Source organism: Mastomys coucha, unplaced genomic scaffold (genome assembly GCF_008632895.1).
Source record: "Mastomys coucha isolate ucsf_1 unplaced genomic scaffold, UCSF_Mcou_1 pScaffold15, whole genome shotgun sequence".
NCBI classification, from domain to species: Eukaryota; Metazoa; Chordata; class Mammalia; order Rodentia; family Muridae; genus Mastomys; species Mastomys coucha.
In genome coordinates this window covers 63,647,381-63,667,812 of record NW_022196897.1, presented here as the reverse complement: position 1 = coordinate 63,667,812, position 20,432 = coordinate 63,647,381, and the positions used below count along the sequence as shown (strand labels likewise).

Below are 20,432 nucleotides of genomic sequence, written 5' to 3'. Positions count from 1 at the left end.
ACATGCAGGACACTGAGTCATTCAGCAGTACCCTAAGCTACAGGTGGTTCAAGACCAGCCTGGACTCCGTGAGACTATATTTAAAAGAAAAGAAAAGGTACTTATTACAGTAAATGAATACCTGTATCTGAAAACTTATCTTTTAAATAATAATTTAAATATGTCATTCCCCCATTCCCCGTTCTACATACAGGCCAAGTAGATGTTCTGCATCTACAGGATTGCTTTATACCTTGGCCTGAATATTCTTACTCATTTTAAAACTGGAATTTAAAAACATTTTTACAATTATTTTTATAAAAGAATTAGTTGTTGGTATACAAAATTTTCAGATGTCTTAGAGAGTAGATAAAAACATATTTGAAGGGCTGGAGAGATAGCTCAACGGTTAAGAGCACTGACTGCTCTTCCAGAGGTCCTGAGTTCAATTCCTATCAGCCACATGGTGGCTCACAACCATCTGTAAGGGGATCTGATGCCCTTTTCTGGTGTGTCTGAAGACAATGACAGTGTTCTCATATATAAATAAAATAAATAAATCTAAAGAACAAACAAAAAAAAAACGTATTTGAAAAACACATAGTGGCATGTATCCTAGTCCTGGGGTTCAGGTAGGCGGGTCCCTTGAGCCCAGGATTTTGAGAACAGCTTTGATAACATAGCAAGATCCTACTTCCTCAGCCCACAAAAATTGAGAACAAAATATATTAACTCCACTAAATATTTCCAAAGACAAAGTCCTGTCCTGTTTCCCTTAACTTTAAAGCAAAATTACTAGACAGAAAGGCCACCCTCTACCACTGCCAATCATACTGTTAGTGGTGCACAGAGCCCCATGCTGAGCTCAGGGTTTTTAATCTGATACCACAATTAAACATTTAGGAATATATTAAATTATTAACACATTTTTCTTTCTTCTCGTACCAAACCTAGGTCACTAAAGTAACCACTCGGTACTCATTTGTCGTCTTTAACTGTTGAATTAAAAAGTGATTAGACATAAAATTTATATTTAGAACAAATATGAGTATATAAAAAGGTACTTAAAATGATACGATGATTCCCAAATGGTTATGAAGAAATGGACAGATTTGTGAAAGAGTGCTTGTTTTGAATTTTGTAATTAAGCTTTGTTTTGTATAAGCAGAGACAACGGCAATATCATCTCATGGGTGGAAAATGTTACCTGAAGGGCCTCCTGCTCCCCCGCCCCACCTGGGCCTGTTCACCCCTCCTTAGGCAACCTCGTGGTCCCCTGCTCCTGGGATGCTAAGCACCAGCCTTGGCTAGGTCCAGGTTCCTGAGAGAGGGGTGTTTGGGAGAAAAAGTGCTATTAAAAATTCTTAGATCTTCCAACCAAGCCAGAAATCTTTAGAGAAATTCTCAAAGTAATTCTTGGGTTTTCTAATCAAAATCAGAAAGCCAGAAAAAAAAATTATAGAAGAGTTATGTTCACTCCAGACTGTCTTCTCTAGATAGCTGCTAGAAAACATTTTCTAAAAGAGCCTTGTCAGATATTTAATTTAGAAAAGAATCTTGAAGGGCTGTTTTTACTCTCCAAAGACCTCCAGAGGACTCAGCTCTTCCTAGAGGAAACTTTACAGAACTGCTATTGCTTTTGGCTACCTCACGTCCTGCAGACCAAAAGCCCAGTTTTTTATTTACATATCAATTCAGTTATTTATTCCAGGTTCCCTTTTGATTATCCTATGAATCAGCATCCAGTGACCTCAGCTCCTTAGTTCTTAGGAGACCACAAGCACACATTTTCTTTTAACATTGCAAACGAGTTCAGAGATCTGCCTGACTCTGTGACTGGAAGACTAGCTGGGTGGGACCATTTCTACCACTCTGGTGTGGTGTCTGGACTCGCTGTGTGTCCCAGGCTGACCTCGAACTCAGGAATCTGCCTGCTTTTGTATCTTTCTGACAAGCTGGCTCGTTAATGCAGCTGCCTTTGTTCCTTTAGATTCGTGAAGCCCCTCATATAATTTATATTACATTCTTAATTTTTCCATAGTTGAGAAATTATATATTTTCAAGCCCATGTTTTTAGAGTTCTTTCCCACAGTCTTCAGGGAGGCTGAAGATCCCAATGTTTACCATTTTGCAGAGACATTAGCCACACCTTCATCTCCTGGACTCAAGCTGTCTCAAATTATTATGGAGTCATTAACGTTAACAAGGCATTCCTCTGAGGAACGTGAAAATATGTATACTATTATACTACAAGCCTAATGCCCACAGCAGCCATTGACATTCGTGGAGGCCCACACCTGCTGGCTCTGTCCCAGGGACAGGAGGAAGCTGTCCACCCTTGTTGTTCTGTCCCCACCAAGGCCATGCCAGATTCAGGACCAGGAGGTCACCACATCGAACTTAGTGTAGACAACCAATTGATGTGGTGCACTACAACCCAGAACCCCTGGACTCATGCTATCCTCTTGCCTCAGCCTCCCAAGTAGCTAGAACTACAGGCATGCACCATCCCTCCCAGCTTCTCCTGCTTTAAAAAAAAAAAATCCAGGCAAACCTAAAGGTAAGGAAGGCTACATAAAACACCCACAAAGCATGTTCCTTTTCCTTTTATTTCATTCTCTTGTGCCAGATATCAAAGCAAGGGACTGCATGAAGCCTCACGTACTTCACGCCATCCACGGAACACTGAAAGCAGCCATAAACTGTCTCCCTTTTCAAGTTCCCCATTCCGCAGAGGATGCAGGGCCCTTTAGGAATGTTGTGGTTTAGTAAGTTCACTCGGATGTGAGTCCCCTCCTTGAGAGAAATGTCAGTCATGCTGAGAGGTTTGTCATAGAAGTCAGAAAAGAGGTCATCCAGGTAAAGCTGGGAACGAGAGATGGCATCCATCACTCTCCTATCTGCAAAACAGAAACCAGAAATGTGTTAGAAGTCCAAATAACTCTGTACCCCAAACTGTTTATAAAGGTGTCAATCCAAACCATCCATCAGAAAACAACTGGACTTTAAACATATTAACAGTTACTGCTGCATGCTGGTACAGGAAGAAGAAGGGGCTCCCAAGTACCCTTCCGCAGACTGTCTGCCTCTGCCTCTCTCCTCTCTCTTCAAGAATTTATTTTTTATTCACTTTATATCCCAATCACAGCCCTCCCTCCCTCTTCTCCTCCCAGTTCTACCATTACAAACCCCTCCTCCCCCATTACCTTAGAGGAGGGGAAGCCCCCATCGGGTACCACCCCACCCTGGGGCATTAGTCCCAGCAGGACTAAGTACATATCCTCTCCCACTGAGGCCCAACCAGGCAGTCCAAGTAGAAAGAACTCTGAGATTCCATCTTACACTCATCAGAATGGCTAAGATTAAAAACTCAAGTGACTGCACTTGCTGGCGAGGATGTGGAGCAGAAAGAATGGGATTTCAAACTTGTACAACTGCTCTGGAAATCAATTTGGCAGTTTCTCAGAAACCTGGGAATAGTTCTACTCGAGACCCATCTGTACCGCTCCTAGGCAGATACCCAAAAGATGCTCAACCCTATAGGGACACTTGCTCAACTATGTTCATAGCAGCTTTATTCATAATAGCCAGAATCTGGGAACACCCTGGATGCCCCTGAGCTGAAACATGGATAAAGAAAATGTGGTACATCTACACAGTGGAATACTATTCAGCTATTAAAAAAAAAAAAAAAAACCAAGAAATTTGCAGACATACTTCTTTCAAAGAGTATATTTCTCAGTCTGTAGAACATGGCAAAAGTTGTCGTTTCTTCCCTCTCAAATCCTCCTTTTGACACTGATGTGACACAAATGTCTACAAACAAATTTGAGAAGTTGTTATTATAACAACTACATCTTACTGAGTATTCCATAGGTGGTATGAATTCTCAAGCATGCAATTCAAAGAGGTTTTTTTTTTTTTTTTTTTAAATAAAACTAAACCACACATTTGAGGAAAAGATATATTTACAGGTACAAAATTCAGAGATTAAAATCATACAGTGACATGTCTACCCAACCAGTTCCCAGCCCTGTGTGTGCTGGGAGGTCTGGTGTGCAAGCTTATGCATGTTTCCAGAAACAATTCCATATCATGCACAGTTCTTCAAAACATCTCTTAGAGATCGCTGCATCCCCAGAGGTACCCACTCGTCATGGTTTGGTCCCCCTCTGTGGTGCTCATGGGTTCCCTCAGGATGTTTCCAATATTTTGCTCTTAGGAACTAAAGAAGCTGTTCCTTGATCACTGTACGTATGTCTCAGTATACCTATAGCGCAACTTCCCGGAATGGAAGGCCAAAAAATGTTCTCATGGACAAGATTACATTTTGATGAATGCCATTTTATCCTCCTGCCTACAGTCAATGGAACTGCAAGACCCAGCTGTTACAGGGTTCCGGGGTGAGTTTACTTAGAACACAGTTTCCTTTCTAGACTTCCTAATCCCCTTCCCCAGGACCACAAACAGAAGTTAACAAAAGAAGCTCTACAAATGCAAATTACCATAGATAGCTAGGAGACTCTTTTGCCTAGTTCTTTTGGAGCTACATCTGGTACTGTTCTGGCAGGCCGTTAACTAGCTTTGAAATCCTGTGAAATGTAGAAATCTAAAGTAAGCTGCATTGAGCTACCATGCAAGATAGTAATTGTAGAGGAAGTACTATATATATATATATATATATATATATATATATATGAATAATATACATATATATATTCTAAAGTGGATTTTTATTATTGTTTTAAGGAAGAGTGTAGCTAGGAAGTTATGTCTAAACATATAAATATTTATTAATACAAGCTATCTGGGCACTAGATACTTCAGGCATCTTACTGCCTTCAGATTTCTTATTTGCAACTTCCACAAGCTATCTATTAGAAGTCATTTACTGCCAGGCGGTGGTGGTGCATGCCTTTAATCCCAGCATTTGGGAGGCAGAGGCAGGCGGATCTTTGAGTTTGAGGCCAGCCTGGTTGGTCTACAGAGTGAGTTCCAGGACAGCCAGGGCTAAACAGAGAAACCCTGTGTTGAAAAACAAACAAACAAACAAACAAACAAAAAAGTCATTTACTACCCTTCCCACAAAAGCTAAGGCATATTTTGTCAATGGACCTTATTTCATTCTCAATCTATAACTGTAAGTGGGGTAGTACAGAGCCTTCGCTAAGAAGCACAAAGGAGGTGCTGGGAAAGTGGGAGGGGAAAGTTTCCCCAGCTGCTTCACCCTAGTGTAAGACTGACCATACTATATATATCCAGCCTGCTTCTATAATCACAAAATAAGAGGAGAGAGGGAAAGAAGGAGGGAGGGGGTGGGGGAGGGAAGGAGAGAGGAAAAGGGGCAAGATTCATTTTTATCACATTCTCCTTCAAAATATAATCGCTGGAGCTTTTAGGTGCATCTGTTACTCACCGAAGGCACCATCCAAGTAGATGAAGAGCTCAAAAACACTGAAAGCTATAGTTGTGTGCGCTGGGAAAACAATAGCCTTTTCCCTTCCCTTGGGATTCTGTTCATCCATAAAATGAAACTAACAGTAAACAAACAGATAAAATAATATCATTACATAGTAGGGCAGGGCAGGATAGCTTTGTGGAGAAACAAACTTCCCATAAGCCCACCCAAACCAAACCACAGCCACCTACCCAAGAGCTGCCCCGCCTCCATTAAGTGTTGTTATGGAGACCCAAGGGAGGTCTATGATAGGGACCTTTCAGTTTTCTCACATTAGGACTGACGCCAATGATTAGTCTCACCAGGGTTCTTGCAGGAAACCCTTTTCTTTCAGCCTCACCCATCAGAAGCCCCACACACAGCCTTGCCAGCTTTCCCAGTCACTAGCATGGCTACCATCAAGTAAATGTTTCAGCTTGTGCCCCTTAAAAGACCTATGCTGATCAGAAGTTGGAGGTAGCTGAATATAGATTCTGAACAGAACCCTCATAATGAAGTGATGGATACAATTGAGAGATCTTCATGAGAAGGAATTTAGTGTTTTAGAAATGTCTTGGTTGTCTTACATAGATCAATTGCAACGGGAGAGGGCTGCAAAGGGCTATTTAGGCCTGTATTTTTTTTAAGATGTAATGTGTGTGGGGTGCTGTGCATGCCAGTGTATGCAGGAATCGGTCCTCTCTTCCTGTCATGGGTCCTGGGGGATTGAGCTCAGGTTACCAGGTTTGAGCAGCAAGTTCTCTAGTCACTGAGCCAGCTCACTGGCCCTAGTCTGTTATTTATAACAAGTGGTTTGTTTTTTATTTTTTTATTTGTGAATTATCAACCATATTGTAAACACCTATGAGAGGCAAAGGGCTGCTTGGTACAATCAATGCCTGTTGGACTGTGATCAACTCGGTATTAATTAATTAGGGAAATGCTTTAATCCACTGCCTTAAACTTTCACTGTTTCTTTATCATGAAACATCCCTTTTGTTAGCATTGTTTCTAGGCTCCACCCAACAGCCCAACAGTTACCTAGCAACATCCAGGTATGAGCCTGGCTTATAAAAGGACTGTTTGCACTCACAGGCAGTGCTAAAGCGCTCTCTCTTTCTCTCTCTCTCTCTCTCTCTCTCTTTCTCTCTCTCTCTCTCTCTCTCTCTCTCTCTCTCTGTCGGTCTGTCTCTCTCTCTGTCTCTCCCTCTCTCCCCTTTCTCCCTCCTTCCCCCTCCCTTCCTCCCTGTCCTCTTCCCCCCTCTCCTCCACTTGTTTCCAGCCAGTCTCTTCCCTTCTTTCTCTCTGTCCCCTTTCTTTCCCACACTCTCTTCTCATTCCCCTTCTCATGCCCCAAAATAAACTTCATTTTATACTACACCAATCTTGTGGTTGGTAACTGGGGAGTGGGGGTGGGAGATGCTTCAGCATGGGCCTGCTAAGGCACTCCCTCCTGCCACATCATACTGCCATATTACAAAACATAACACCTTTCCCCTAACCATTTTGAGAAATAGAATACATTGTTAATTATGTTCATTATGCTGTGCCATGAGCCACCAGAACTAATATTTCCTATCCTATCCAGCAATAACATTGTTCCTATGGATTGAACCCCTGCTGGCACACGTCTATTCCCAAGTTCTGAGATGAATTTTTTCTCTTCCTTCCTTCCTTTCTTCCTTCCTTCCTTTCTTCCTTCCTTTCTTTCTTTTTTCTTTCTTTCTTCCTTTTTTCTTTCCTGTGTGTGTGTGTGTGTGTGTGTGTGTGTGTGTGTGTGTGTATGTGTGTACTCGCGCACATGCATGGGGGTACATGATACATATGGAAGTCAGAGGTCAACCTTAAGGGTTTCCCTCTATCACTCTCCACTTTTTATTTATTTATTTGTTTGTTTTTGAGATAGTCTCTCACTCAGCCTGGAGCTCACTGACTGGGCAAGGCTGTCAGTAGGCCAACAAGCCCCAGGAAATGTCCTCTCTCTGCTGTCTCCTTCATGCTGAACTCACAGGCCACACTGCAGCCACAGTGCAACACGAGGCTTTCATGTGGTCACTGGGGTTCAAACTCAGGTCCTCACGCTTGCACAGCAAGTACTTCACAGACAGAGACACCCCACATCCCACTTTACAAATGTAAAAGATATATCATCTCTCGGGTTTCATAATGATTGTGTGTGTCATGTGCATTGTTCTAACCTGTCCTCTGTCACCTCCCTCTGCTTTCCACCTTCACACCGGTCTCCACCCTTCAAGTCACCCTTCCTGCCACTTTCACATCATATTTACCCTGTTACCTTCCCCACAATCTCTTCCTTCCCTTTCATAGTTTTCATGACCTGCACATAAACACATAAACATGCACACACATAAACACACACACACACACACACACACACACACACACATACACACACCTTTAAAGCTCAGTTCTACATATGAGAGAAAATATGCAATATTTGTCTGACTCTGGCTTATTTCATTGAAAACTTTCAGTTCCATCCATTTTCCTACAGAGAGCATAATTTCATTTTCTTTACTGTCACCTAATAGTTGGCTTTAATCTTATCAAATACTTACTAGGTGTCACAGGTCGGTAAGGATAAACAATGTGAATAATTGTCTATTTTTTGACTTTCTAAAGATTTATTTATTTGTATTGTATGTGTATGTGTGTGTGAGTGCCTACGTGCATATAATAAATGCACATGTGTGTGCAGTGCCTGCAGAGGCCAGAAGAAGGCATCAGAACCCCTGGAACTGGAGTTACAGTCAATTATGAGCCACCTTACAGATGCTAGAAACCAAATATGGGTCCTCTAGAAAGGCACCCAGTTTTCTTACCTCTCCATGCCTCGTTAACAACTTTTAAAAGGATTTAACACAAAATGAAGCCTATTTGGTTATTGATGATATTAATTAGAAAAACTAGGTTAATATAAAATATAGATTCAGGGCTGCTGAGATGGCTCACTGGAGAAAAGCACTTACCATAGTTCCTGACCACCTGGTTTTGCTCACTATGATACATATGTGGAAGGAAAAAACTGAGTCCCACAATTTGTCCTTTGACTTCAACATGTACACTGTAGCATGTGTACACACACATACACACACACACACACACACACTCACACCACTAAATAAATAAGCAAATAAAAAAATTAACTAAAACCTCAACTTCTAAAAATTCAGTATGAATAGAATTTCTTAAAAATAGAACTAAAAATGAATAAATAGATAAATAGATAAATAAATAAATAAATAAATAAAATCAAAGCATATGACATGCGGACTTACTATTTGCTGTTAATACACCACTGAGGTACTATTTAATTGGAGAGACTCCAGTATATACATAAATTCACAAGGATTAGTGATTTGTTTGTATTGTAGTACACACAGTTAAAACCCAAATTATTTTGGTTGGTTTCCTTATTCTGAAGCACAACCACTCCAGAGTGAAGCCCTACACAACCGAGGCTCTTTTTCTTTTTCTTTTCTTTTTCTGCCTCTGATAAAAGGCACAACCTGGGCTGGAGAGATGGCTCAGTAGTTTAGAGCACCGATTGCTCTTCCAGAGGTTCTGAGTTCAATTCCCAGCAACCGCATGGTGGCTCACAACCATCTGTGATGAGATCTGATACCCTCTTTCTGGTGTGTCTGAAGACAGAGACAGTGTACCCACATACATAAAATAAACAAATAAATCTAAAAAAAAAAAAAGAAGAAGAAAGGCACAACCTATTATGAGTAATTTTTTTTTTAAACTCCATAGTAGCTGTTAGTTAGTGAAGGCCTGAGTGTGCCTTACCCGCATGGCTTCCCCTCGAATCCCAGCGTGCACTGACAGGGAACACTGCCGTGTGGTTCTGATGCTCTCCATGACCACGCACAGCACAGCCTTCCTGCTGCTCCTTGATTGGCGGATCAAACTGTGGTCAAAGTTAATTTTTCTAGAATAAAAAAAGACACGTGCATAAGGTGCTTTAATATGTGATCATACAGAATTGAAGGTACTCTTTGTGTTATTCGGGGCCCACCTTAACTATGTGTGTGAATCGAAATAGGCATAATAAAAATCAGAAAATATCAACAAAATCACTTGACTAGTTTGCCTCTCCCTTCGTTTTTCTTGTTTTATAGAGTGGAGGCATGACTTGTTTAGTTCTGTAGGACCAGGGACTGAGGGCTAGTGAGATGGCTCAGCAGGTAAGAGCACTGACTGCTCTTCCAAAAGTCCTGAGTTCAAATCCCAGCAACCACATGGTGGCTCATAACCACCTCTAATGAGATCTGATACCCTCTTCTGGTGTGTCTGAAGACAGCAATAGTGTACTTATTTATAATAATAAATAAATCTTTGGGCAGGAGAGAGCAGAGCCGGCAACCACATGAAGGCTCACAACCATCTGTACAGCTACAGTGTACTCATATACATATAAATAAGTAAATAAATCTTAAAAAAAAAAGAGAGAGAGAGAGAACCAGGGACTGAACCCAGGGCTTTGTGCATGGCAGGAGAACATTCTATCACTGAGCTATCTCCTTGTCACTCAGTGATTTTGATTTTAGTTTGAGACAGATTTTCAATAATTTGCCCAAGATGGACTTGAACTCACCATGTAGTGAATTTTTTTTAATAAATGAAACAACTGAAAATATTTATCAAATAGATTTTGATTGGGTAAAGGTATTAACTAGCTGCTAACATGTAGTCTTCCAAATGAATAAGAAAATATATATCAATTAACTTATAAAACAGAACCCAAATGTCTGAAGCCTTCTTCGCAGTGGAGGTGACACAGTCAAACCATCTAACGAGAACGCCGCAGTGTACAGGACCGTTTGTACTGACCGTGCAGTAATCTCCTTGAGTAATGTCGACACTTCCACCTCATGTTTTGTCACGACACCAAATGAAGCTTTGACTGCGATGGAATCAGATCCAGTAACATTAATCCCAACATCATTCACAATATGGTTGCTTCGCCTTCCATAGAGGGAAACATCTGACTCGTCTTCATAATTCAGTAACTGATAAGATGAAATACCTTAGGAGAAGAAACTTCATATTTTTTAAAGTCTCAAATTCATCTTAAGTAGACTTTAGGTATTATCATGTTAACATGACTGAAAAATTCTTTGGCCCAAATATTAATTAAACGGCATTTCAAATAATATGGAAAGTAGCTTTTCAGGCAATTATACTCTAAAAGGAAATAATAGAATACTTAACGGGACCTCAAATTCTCTGTTCATATAACAGAATACATATACATCAATAAAGATCTATTGGGTAGTTGAAAGAAAGACAAATATCCGTAACCAATGACTAGCTATCATGCCTGTTTTATAATCTAGATTTAAAAATTCGTTTCAGAGTTGGGAGATGGTTCAGTTGGCAAAGTGCATGTTTGTAAGCAGGAAAATTCAAATTCAATCTCCCAGTACTTTAAAAAAAAAAGAGTTTACTTATCGTAATAAACTGTAAAATAATTCAAATTACTTTCATTTATTTGATCATGTGAAATGGGTAAGACCCAATAATATCCTACATTATACAGGTCAAAATACATCATTTTTCTAAGCCCATTTAGTTAAAAACAACTTATAACTGATTTTAAAATTAAGCAATAAGCAATTTGAAACTATAAAGACTTAAGCATTGTTCACCTTAATGATATTACTACCACATAAAAGTTGATTTTATTCATAAAATGTGTATTATTAATGTAATTAATCCATATAACCTCTTTTAGGATATCAATGGTAGAGGCCCATCATGAGTCACTCCTAAGCATTTAAACTTACCAGCTGAAATTTCTCGGTCTCCCAAGAGAATATCCTTAAGTGTGAAAGGCGTGGATGTGAACTTGCATCTAGGAAACAGAAAACACCGCTTCTTTTTCACTACCAGACTCAGGGGTTGGTACTTGTCAGCTTCGCTGAGGCTCGGGACAGGAACTAATCTCCCTCCATCTCCAACTTGCTTAACGAAGCTCTTGGTAGCAGCAGCAAACATATTAATATCAAGGCGTCATCAACTGCGACCCTCAGGCAACGAACCCATTTTTGAAGAAGAGAATCAGACACCAAACTAAGCCTTCCTTGATGTTAAATACAGTTACGCAGGTTAGAACTATGAAGCACACACTCACCAAGTAGTTTGCTGGTGTGCAATTTACGACAGCGCCTCTCTTCATGAGCTCTGGTAATGAATAATAGATAGTAGTGTAAATGATACACTAAAAGTAAGTCTAACTTGGAATGGCCATCTACTGAGCTAAAATATATACTGAAAACAAATTCAAACGTCCTCGAGGAGACCACAGTTGAGAGGGCTTTGCCCCAAGCAATGAACCAGTTGGAAAGAGGCTTGAAGTCCTATAGGAAATGGTGCAAGTGGGCCCTAACATTAGGCCTGGATATGATATGTAGTGACCATCATCCAGAGGAATTCCTTCACAAGTCCAGGCAAATTTTGGCAACAGAAAAGCACTTTTTGAACCTTCATTGTGTACAGATCCTTACATCCCTCATCCAGGATTTTGTATGCTTATGAAACTATGTATTTAATACCAAGTATCAATTCACATACTATAGAGAAACAATTGGATGCAGATCTCTATAGGGTATTGAAGGCTTTTAGTTACTATTACATTACATATTAAAAACTACTATGGAAGGCTCTAACTCTGAAACTAATGGCTTAGACTACACCAACTGATAGAGTCCTGCTGAATTTTCCCTCTTTTTTGTTGCTCACTGTTATCCAATTACTCAGCCTACAAAAATAGTTATGTAAAATTTTGGCTTATTTTCAAGGAATTTTTGTGGACCCATTTAAATTCTAGAAACAAACCAATACTGTACTGTATGGCCATAGGTGGTTGATATATTTTGAGTGTCTCTGTGGTTGTTACAATATGATATTCATTAACACATAAGTGTAATAGGATTGTAACCCATGTACTTTATGCAGAGAGAATAAGCTTAACCTAAGCCCCAGTAGAATTCAATTTGGTTTGATTATGGATTTTTTTCTTTTTTTTCTTTCTTTTTATTTTTATTTATTTACTTATTTATTTATTTATTTTTATTTTTTGTTTTTTTGGGACAGGGTTTCTCTATATAGCCCTGGCTGTCCTGGAACTCACTCTGTAGACCAGGCTGGCCTCGAACTCAGAAATCCGCCTGCCTCTGCCTCCCAAGTGCTGGGACTAAAGGCATGTGCCACCACTGCCCGGTGGATATTTTTTTTCTTGCTTCCAAGTATTTGGGCTCTCATACAACTAAAACAAATTTCCATCACAGAACCAAATACTTTTGTACACCAACCTAAAAATTCCATTAAAAAAAAAAAACTTTTAGGAGTCTTCCCGTGAGAACATTTCTAGAATTCAATTCTAGAGTATTAAGTAAACTCTGGAGCCAGTGTGCAAGTAGTTCACAAACCTCTAAGACTCTCTGTGGCACTGTCACACTGACACGCCCACAACACACTCTGAAGATGGAGCGTTCCAGAGTAATGTCATCACTCCCCATTGCACAAGTCAGCCAGAATAGCACTCCGGGAAACTGGTCTAAATATCCTTGCTAAGCACGCCACCTCCAGCACCTCCCAAAGCAGAGGTTCTAAACCTGTGGCTTGCAACCCCCTCAGGGGTTGCATTATCGTAGCAAAACTACAGAAATGAAGCAGCAAGAAATAATATTGTGATTGGCGAGGGTGGAGGTGGGGGGTGGTGACACCACAACATGAGGAACTGTATTAAAGGGTCACAAGCATTAGGAAGGATGAGAACCAGTATCCTAAGCCTGCCAGGCAGCAGCAGGCCCTGGGATCCAGGGCTCTTTAACTATCCTCATACCAGGATAGCCTGCGGCCCCCTTGCCAACCCCCAAGGGTCTCAAGTTTCCCCGGCCAAGATCCGGAATTTTCTTAGCAATTTTGCATTCGAATCTTCAAATCTTTTCTTAAAGTAGTCCAACCCTTCATCTTTCTTCCTTGCTCCTCAAACGTGCTAGGCTCGTGGCCTACTACAAGCTCTCTCGCCGAGAAGGAAGCCGCCTCCCTCTGAGGACAAAGGACTGAGGCTCTGCACCACTAAAGGCGGGAGGGGAAACTCCGGGAACCGAAGCGGGGTGCAGGCAGGAGCCGGGAAGAGCCGGGACAGGCATGGAGGCGGGGCCTAGAAGGATGAGGGGCGGGGCCGGGCGCTCCGAAGCTTAGGAAGTGGAGCGGGGGCGCCTGCAGAAGCTGGGAAGAGCCAAGACTGTCAGAGAGGGCGGATCCAGGCCGCAGGAGGGGCGGGGCCGGGCGCTCCGAAGCTTAGGAAGTGGAGCGGGGGCGCCTGCAGTAGCTGGGAAGGACAGAAACTTGGCAGAGGGGGCGGAGCCCGGCGAACCGGGAAAGCGCTGAGCACTGTGGCAAAGTGGAGCAGGAACATCGAGAGGCTGAGCATGGCAGAGAGGGGCGGGGCAGAGAGGCGGGGCAGAGAAGGGGTGTGGCCGGCTCTTCCGCGCCGAGGCCCCGCCTCTCCTTCCCTCTCCGCCTGTCCCTTTTCTGGAGGGAGGCAAGCAGCGATCAGAGGGGAGTCCAAGCGGCAGCGCGGGCACGCTCCTCTCGGGAACTGGCCGACGTGGAGAGGGAGGACCCAGATCCGCACTTCTCTCGATTGCTGTGACCAGCCGTCCCTTCTCGCCATGTCCCATAGCAGGCATCGTGCCGAGGCCCCGCCGCTGCAGCGCGAGGACAGCGGGACCTTCAGGTCAGCGCTGGGCCGTCGAGGCCGCAAGGCCCAAGACGGGTGGGCAGTGGGGCAGGGGCGGGGAGCCGGCTGTCGGGCAGCATTCTGGGTAAAGCTCCCTCCCTCCCCCGGCGTGGCGCTGAGCCCGCCCTCCGGGCCCTGGGGGTCTGCTACGCGCCCCGCCCCTCTGGTGACCCTAGGCTGCTAGCGATCGGGAGGATTTGATCGGCGTGGCGGCGCAGACCCGGGTGTAGACTTGATTTAGCCTGCTGCGTCCAAGCCCACCAGGTTTTTTTCAGCATCCCTCCCACCGCTCTCAAGTTCTCTATACAGACCTCTGCACTCTCCTCCACGGGCTGCAGCAACCGGGGACAGGTGAGCTCCCAGGCCTTGCCACTGACCCTGGCTGCTGGGGAGCTGCAGAACCTTTTTGTCACCATTTGTGACTGTCAAAACTGACAAGTGGATGCTTTTGCAAAGTATACGTTTTTTTTTCTTTCTGGTTTTTGCAGTTTGGGCAAGATGATAACAGCTAAGCCTGGGAAAACACCGATTCAGGTATTGCACGAATACGGCATGAAGACCAAGAACATTCCAGTGTATGAGTGTGAACGATCCGATGTGCAAGTACACGTGCCCACTTTCACCTTCAGAGTAACCGTTGGTGACATAACTTGCACAGGTCTGTATGCAGTTAATTTTCCATGACCATGTGGATTGGTGGTCCTGATTCTGTATTGCTTTTCAGTAAGGAAAAGTGCCTTTTTAATTAAGACGGCTGTGGGAGCTTACTCTGAAGACAAGAGACTCCAGGATCAACTTCATTTGTTTCACTCTCTAATTTTGTCTTGCTAAGATGTAAGGAAGCTCAGAAACCCCAAGCATCCCGCACACTTTCCTATACCTGGAGAGCTGGCTAAAGTTCCTCTTAAGAATTAAAAACTGGAAATATCCTTGGAGCTCGGATAGCTAAGTCCATGGGTGCTATCGCCTTTCAGTGTTACAAAGTTACCAATGCAGAGGCTAGTAGGCATGGCGTCAGAATTTTCCGAGTTTCCCTTTTTATACACAGATCTGGAGCTTTGTATTCTTGGTACCATGCCTGAGTCTGTGTCCATGAAAAATTAGGGAAAGGTAGAAGACTCCCATACTGTAATCCCTCCAAGGCGTATCCCTCCAAGCACAGTAGCTTCTAGTTCTAGATGCTATATAGGTATTTTGTATAAAATTGTTCACCTCACCCCCCCCTTTTTTGTTTGTCTTTCGAGACAAGGTTTCTCTGTGTAGCCCTGGCTGTTCTGGAACTCACTGTGTAGACCAGGCTGGCCTCGAACTCAGAAATCCACCTGCCTCTGCCTCCCAAGTGCTGGGATTAAAGGGCTGCCACCACCGCCCCCTCCCTTTTTTTCATGAAGTAGCAACTTTAAAGACCTTTTCATAAGCCACATGCCCAAGGTCACACAACAATGAAGTTTTAAAGTTCAGATTCATGCCTTCTTTCAGTCTGAGCCTGAGAAAACAGTTACAAGTTGCTGTTTGTAAACGGGGACATTATTTTATACCTACATACCTATTTAGTTGAAAACACAAAAATTGTTGCATAGTTTAATTTGTATATTTATACAAAGAAAAAAATTAGGAAAAGCTAAAGTTCCACTGTCAGCTAGTCTGAGCACATCACATATTCAAATATGGGGATCTGAGGTTGCCTATATTCATTGGAGCAACTTCAAGAAAACTGAAGCTTTTTAAATTTTTGTGTGTGGGACAGATGGGTTGTAGGTATGCACTGGGGGTTTCCTTCTAGAAATCCACAAGGTTAGAATTAAGTTACTACTTTAGCTGGTCATTTTTCAAATATTTGGGAGGAATGTTCAAGGGGGGAAAAAGCCATTTTCCCCTTTAATGTATTTGGGTTAGAGATGAGCAACCTATTTCAACCATTCTACCTTAGATCCCTCTCACACAACCCTGTCTTCCTGCAGTAACTTCTCGGCCTTCCCAGCTTCAGTGACTATCTAAAGACTGAACTCTGAAATCTTTGTCTTCAGCTAGGTACAGAGCATATCTGCCTATGTGCTTTCTGGGTATCTTTGCTTGGGCATATTAGGGAAAGACATCTCAGACTCTTGTCCTAAACTTAACCATATTTTCACTTAAACTCAGTTTCTTTTTTTTCCTTACATTCCCTTTTTTCTTTTTTGGCCTGGTAGGCACCACAGTCAGTTGGTCAATAGAAGCTTGAGGTTGTCTTCCTGACTCTGCCCTGTTCCCTTTTCTCCCTGTCCTTGTGTCTATTTTGCCATAAACCCCTGTCTTCTGGATAGCTGTTGAGTCAGCTTCTCTCTCTCTCTTGCTACCTCTGCTCTAGAGCAGCTGTTTTCGACCTTCCTAATACTGCAACCCTTTAATTCAGTCCCTCATATTATGTGGCCCCAACCCTAGAATTATTTTGTTACTACTTCATAACTTACGAAATTACATACTTCATTTTATTGCTACTTCATAATTTTGCTACTGGTATGAATTGTAATATATCTAACCCCTGAGGGGCGTGGGGCCAAAACCCACAGGTTGAGAACCATTGGTCTAGACCATTGTTACCTTTCTCTTGGACTAAAGTTCCTATCTTGTAACTGCCCTTTCAATTTGGAGTCTTATGGTGTGCATTCTCTGCAGGACAGCTAGTGTTCTTAGTTGCAGTTTTGAAGCAGAGACTTACTATGTAGCCCAAGCTGACCTTGATTTTTTTTTTCTGTCCTGCTTCAGCCTCCCAAACTCTGGGTTTATAGGTATGTACCACCATTGCCTAACTCCAAATGCTTTTTCTAGCATTCAAATTTGTCTCCCTCTTCTTTTCTTTTCTTTTCCTTTCTTTTTAGTCCATTTAGTAATCTTCCCATCTTGCAAACTTAAAACAAACCCCAACTTGCTAGCATGATTTAAAAGCTTCTTACAATGTCCGAAAGGAGCCTCAGTACAGCCCAGACACTTGGTAGGAATACAGAGCACCCGGCCCTTCCCAGATGGTGAGATTAGAATATGTGCTTTAAAAAGAAAACCTTCCCTGACAGTTCTTATACAAACAAAGGTTTGCAAAGGACAGATGTATAATCTGCTTCTCCACCCCTTCTTCCTGCACCCCTGCATCTCAGAATCCCTTTCATCACTCTCAAGGGCTTTATTCATTTTCAACTCCTTGGTGCCTTGAGAACACTGTGTGCTGTGTCGCCCGGAACCGTTTGCAGGGGCTCCTCTGCCCAAGGTGTTCTTTGCCTCCTCCTCACATGACTTGTCTTCTAGTAGTTCATATAGTTCCCCTTCCTCCATGGAAAACTTCCTGAGTATCTCCAAAAGTAGCTAAGCCACTTTTTTGTTTGCTTGTTTGTTTGTTTGTTTTGACATAGTGTCTGGTGGGAGCTCAAGCTAGCCCGTAAGTCTCAATGCTCCTGTCTCAGCTTTCTGGATAGGTGCGATTGCATGGCCACACGTGGCAAGCCACGGATCTTGTTGCCCCCTTACAGCATGAACTTGTTATAATATGCCCTTTGTTTTTCAGCTATCTCTTAACAGACATTTGGCTCTTCGACCTAGAGAACAAGAGATTCTGTTTAGCCTTGTGCCATATCCCAAGTGTGTCTGTTTTAGTAGATAAGAGAGTATTGGGCTCTATGTCCTGATTCTTGAGGGTCATACTTGAAAACATTTTCTATGAGTTTGAGGATTTGAACTCAGAAGGAAAAGATGGGCTTTACTCACCATTTACCTGGTACGGTAGCTGAAATGAAGATGTGTGTCAGTTTCCTGATCCTCCCCATATCTACCCATGTAGCTATACAGATTGTGTAGAAGACTTGTGACCTAAGCTTTCCTTACCCTTCTCTGTCTCAGTCAATGTGTAATCTTGCCTGCTTAGCTCGAACAGGGGCAGTCAGTGGCTGTTCTTTAAGGAAAGCCTGCTGGAGAAGAATTTCTTCTCTATCTTGGGATAATGGAAGAACAAAATGCTGAGTTCTGTTTCTCCAGGAGGTGTGACAGGGTCTAGCTTATTCCCATTTTATATAGTACACACATATGGTATAGAAATAGTGTTTTATACAGGGATGCCTAAATTCAAATAAGTCGAATTTTTAAAACTGGCTTTAGTGTGTCGATTTCACGTATTGAGAGTTTTACTAATATAACTAACCTCATGCATATAGTGACTTTGTTCTGCATTATGGCCACAGCTATGAAACCCATTCTTCTCCACAGAGACTAAGAACTTCTTTTCTCCCATCTTTAATTCAGGTGAAGGTACGAGTAAGAAGCTGGCGAAGCACAGAGCTGCAGAGGCCGCCATAAACATTTTGAAAGCCAATGCAAGTATTTGGTGAGCTAAATTTCTTTGTATTCCGCAGCTCAAAATTTTCATGGCTGAGGTAAGATGAAACATTTTCATATGCTCTCAAAAGCAACAGAGCAGACAGTTGTTAATATCATCACTCTAAAACTCTGTATCTGGGAAAAGCCTGCCATCCATTAAAGACCATTTAAGCCTGTTCAATATGCTAGTTAACTGTTAAAGGAAAGCTGTCATGAACTAGGCTTCACTGGATGATGGAGAGCAGTCAGTATTTGTGGCAGATACTAATATTCTTAGTATGAATATGTTAACTTTGATCCATTATTTGTACACTAAATAAATAAGGTGTAAGATGGAAAAAGTCAGTGAAAGTAGTAATTTTTTTCTTTTCAGGTTTTTTTTGTGGGGGTAGGGGGACAGTCTATTTGTATAGCCTTGGCTGTCCTTGAACTAGCTCTGTAGCCCAGGCTGGCCTCCAGCTCACAGAGATCCACCTGCCTCTGCCTTCTGAGTGCTGGAATTAAAGACGTGTGGCACCAGTACCTGGCCAACTTTTTTTTCCTTTTAAGAGATGGTCCTACTTTGCCTTTTGTAGCCTAGCTGGCCACAAATTTACTATGTAGCCCAGGCTGGCCTCCAACTAACAGTTCTCCCACCTTATCCTCCTTGAGGTTAGTATTATAGGCATGTGTCACTCTAGCTGAAAGTACTCTTAGGAGTTCTCATTTGGAAAAAGGATCAAGATTTCCTGTATCAAATATAGGGGGATGGTAAGTGGGGTAGTAATTCTAGATATTTCCAAATGGAAATGTTTGCTGGTGTCAGTGCTTTTAGAAAGAGTGTTGGTCCTACAGCATTGTGCATCTCATAAATGGAGTCTACGGTTTCCACTGGGCACACTGTAGAACAAGGCGTACCTTCAACTTCTTTTACACACACCCAGAGGTGCCTGGAGTTTAGTCTTGTGTAATCTGCCCATAGTTGGTGTTCTTGTTCTGTAACCACAGTGAGACTTACAGATTTAGGAGTATATTTAGGCTCCATGCCATAGCTCTCTCTTCGAGTCATTCTCAAGCTTTTGGGTAATTTTAAGATAGTGACATACTTACTTTCAAGATAAGTGCTTGCCCCAGGCCAGTCTTGAAGCTCACTGGTGCTGCATACCTCCCTATGGTCCTGAATACCCATGACTTATGCTGGCTTTCAGTTCACAGTTCCAGTAGCCCAGCTTTTGAGCACTTCCACCTGTTGGTGACCTTGCTGATCTATGTAACCCAAAGGTCATGCCAGAGTGTTTGTAGAAATCAGCACCCGGCAGATCCTCTCGGCGTGTGGGCACTTCACTTTGTCACCCATGAACCTTTACTTTGCGTTTGTAATAGTAAGCAAACTTTGCTATGTATTTGTGCTTCTTGGCCAATAAGATGAGAATCACTAAGCTGTAGTCAGGCCTACAGGCCTACTCCAGGACCTTCTCACTGCTACATCCCAATTATTTGCATAGCTTCAGCATGCAGCATTGTAAGGGGAGGCTTGTCTACTTCACCAGTCTGTGTTAAATGTGCCAGTTGGAGGAGATGGCAGTAGCTGAATCTTGTGTCATGGCAGGAATGTCCCTTCAGTTGTTTATTTAGGTGGTTGTCAATGTGGAGTGCAGCTTCTTCAGAAGTAGGCATTGATTTCCCAAATAACTGGTCATTTCAAACTCCCTTGAAGACACTGTTCTCTGTCCCCTGGTTAAAATCCCCCCTCCCACACACATGCAAGATACATCAAAATCTTAGAGGATTATATGTCGAGCAGATGACGGAATGAATTTTTCATGCCTGGATATCTGGATGAAAATGCATTTATAGTCTGTGTTACCACACTGCTAGGCTAAATTTTCTGGCTAATGGTTGTCTTTTTTTTTTTTTTTT

At 42.4% G+C, this 20,432-nt stretch overlaps 2 protein-coding genes across 2 annotated transcripts in view; one reads left to right on the top strand and one right to left on the bottom strand.

The window, feature by feature from the left end:
- Positions 1–2,521: 2,521 nt before the first annotated feature.
- On the bottom strand, positions 2,522–11,589 carry Pjvk (pejvakin). The gene is made up of 6 exons (XM_031370706.1): positions 11,230–11,589; positions 10,274–10,469; positions 9,230–9,371; positions 5,396–5,513; positions 3,697–3,795; positions 2,522–2,879 (listed from the first exon to the last, which is right to left on the bottom strand). Exons 1-6 carry the CDS (start codon positions 11,438–11,440, stop codon positions 2,587–2,589), a joined length of 1,059 nt encoding a protein of 352 aa, XP_031226566.1. The 5' UTR covers positions 11,441–11,589; the 3' UTR covers positions 2,522–2,586.
- Positions 11,590–13,901: 2,312 nt separating this feature from the next.
- Positions 13,902–20,432, top strand: part of Prkra (protein activator of interferon induced protein kinase EIF2AK2) — a 19,514-nt gene continuing 12,983 nt past the window's right edge. The window contains exons 1-3 of the mRNA XM_031370705.1: positions 13,902–14,189; positions 14,681–14,850; positions 18,459–18,540. Of these exons, the coding sequence (XP_031226565.1) occupies positions 14,125–14,189; positions 14,681–14,850; positions 18,459–18,540 (317 nt within the window). The 5' untranslated portion in view covers positions 13,902–14,124. The remainder of the gene's footprint in view (positions 14,190–14,680; positions 14,851–18,458; positions 18,541–20,432) is intronic.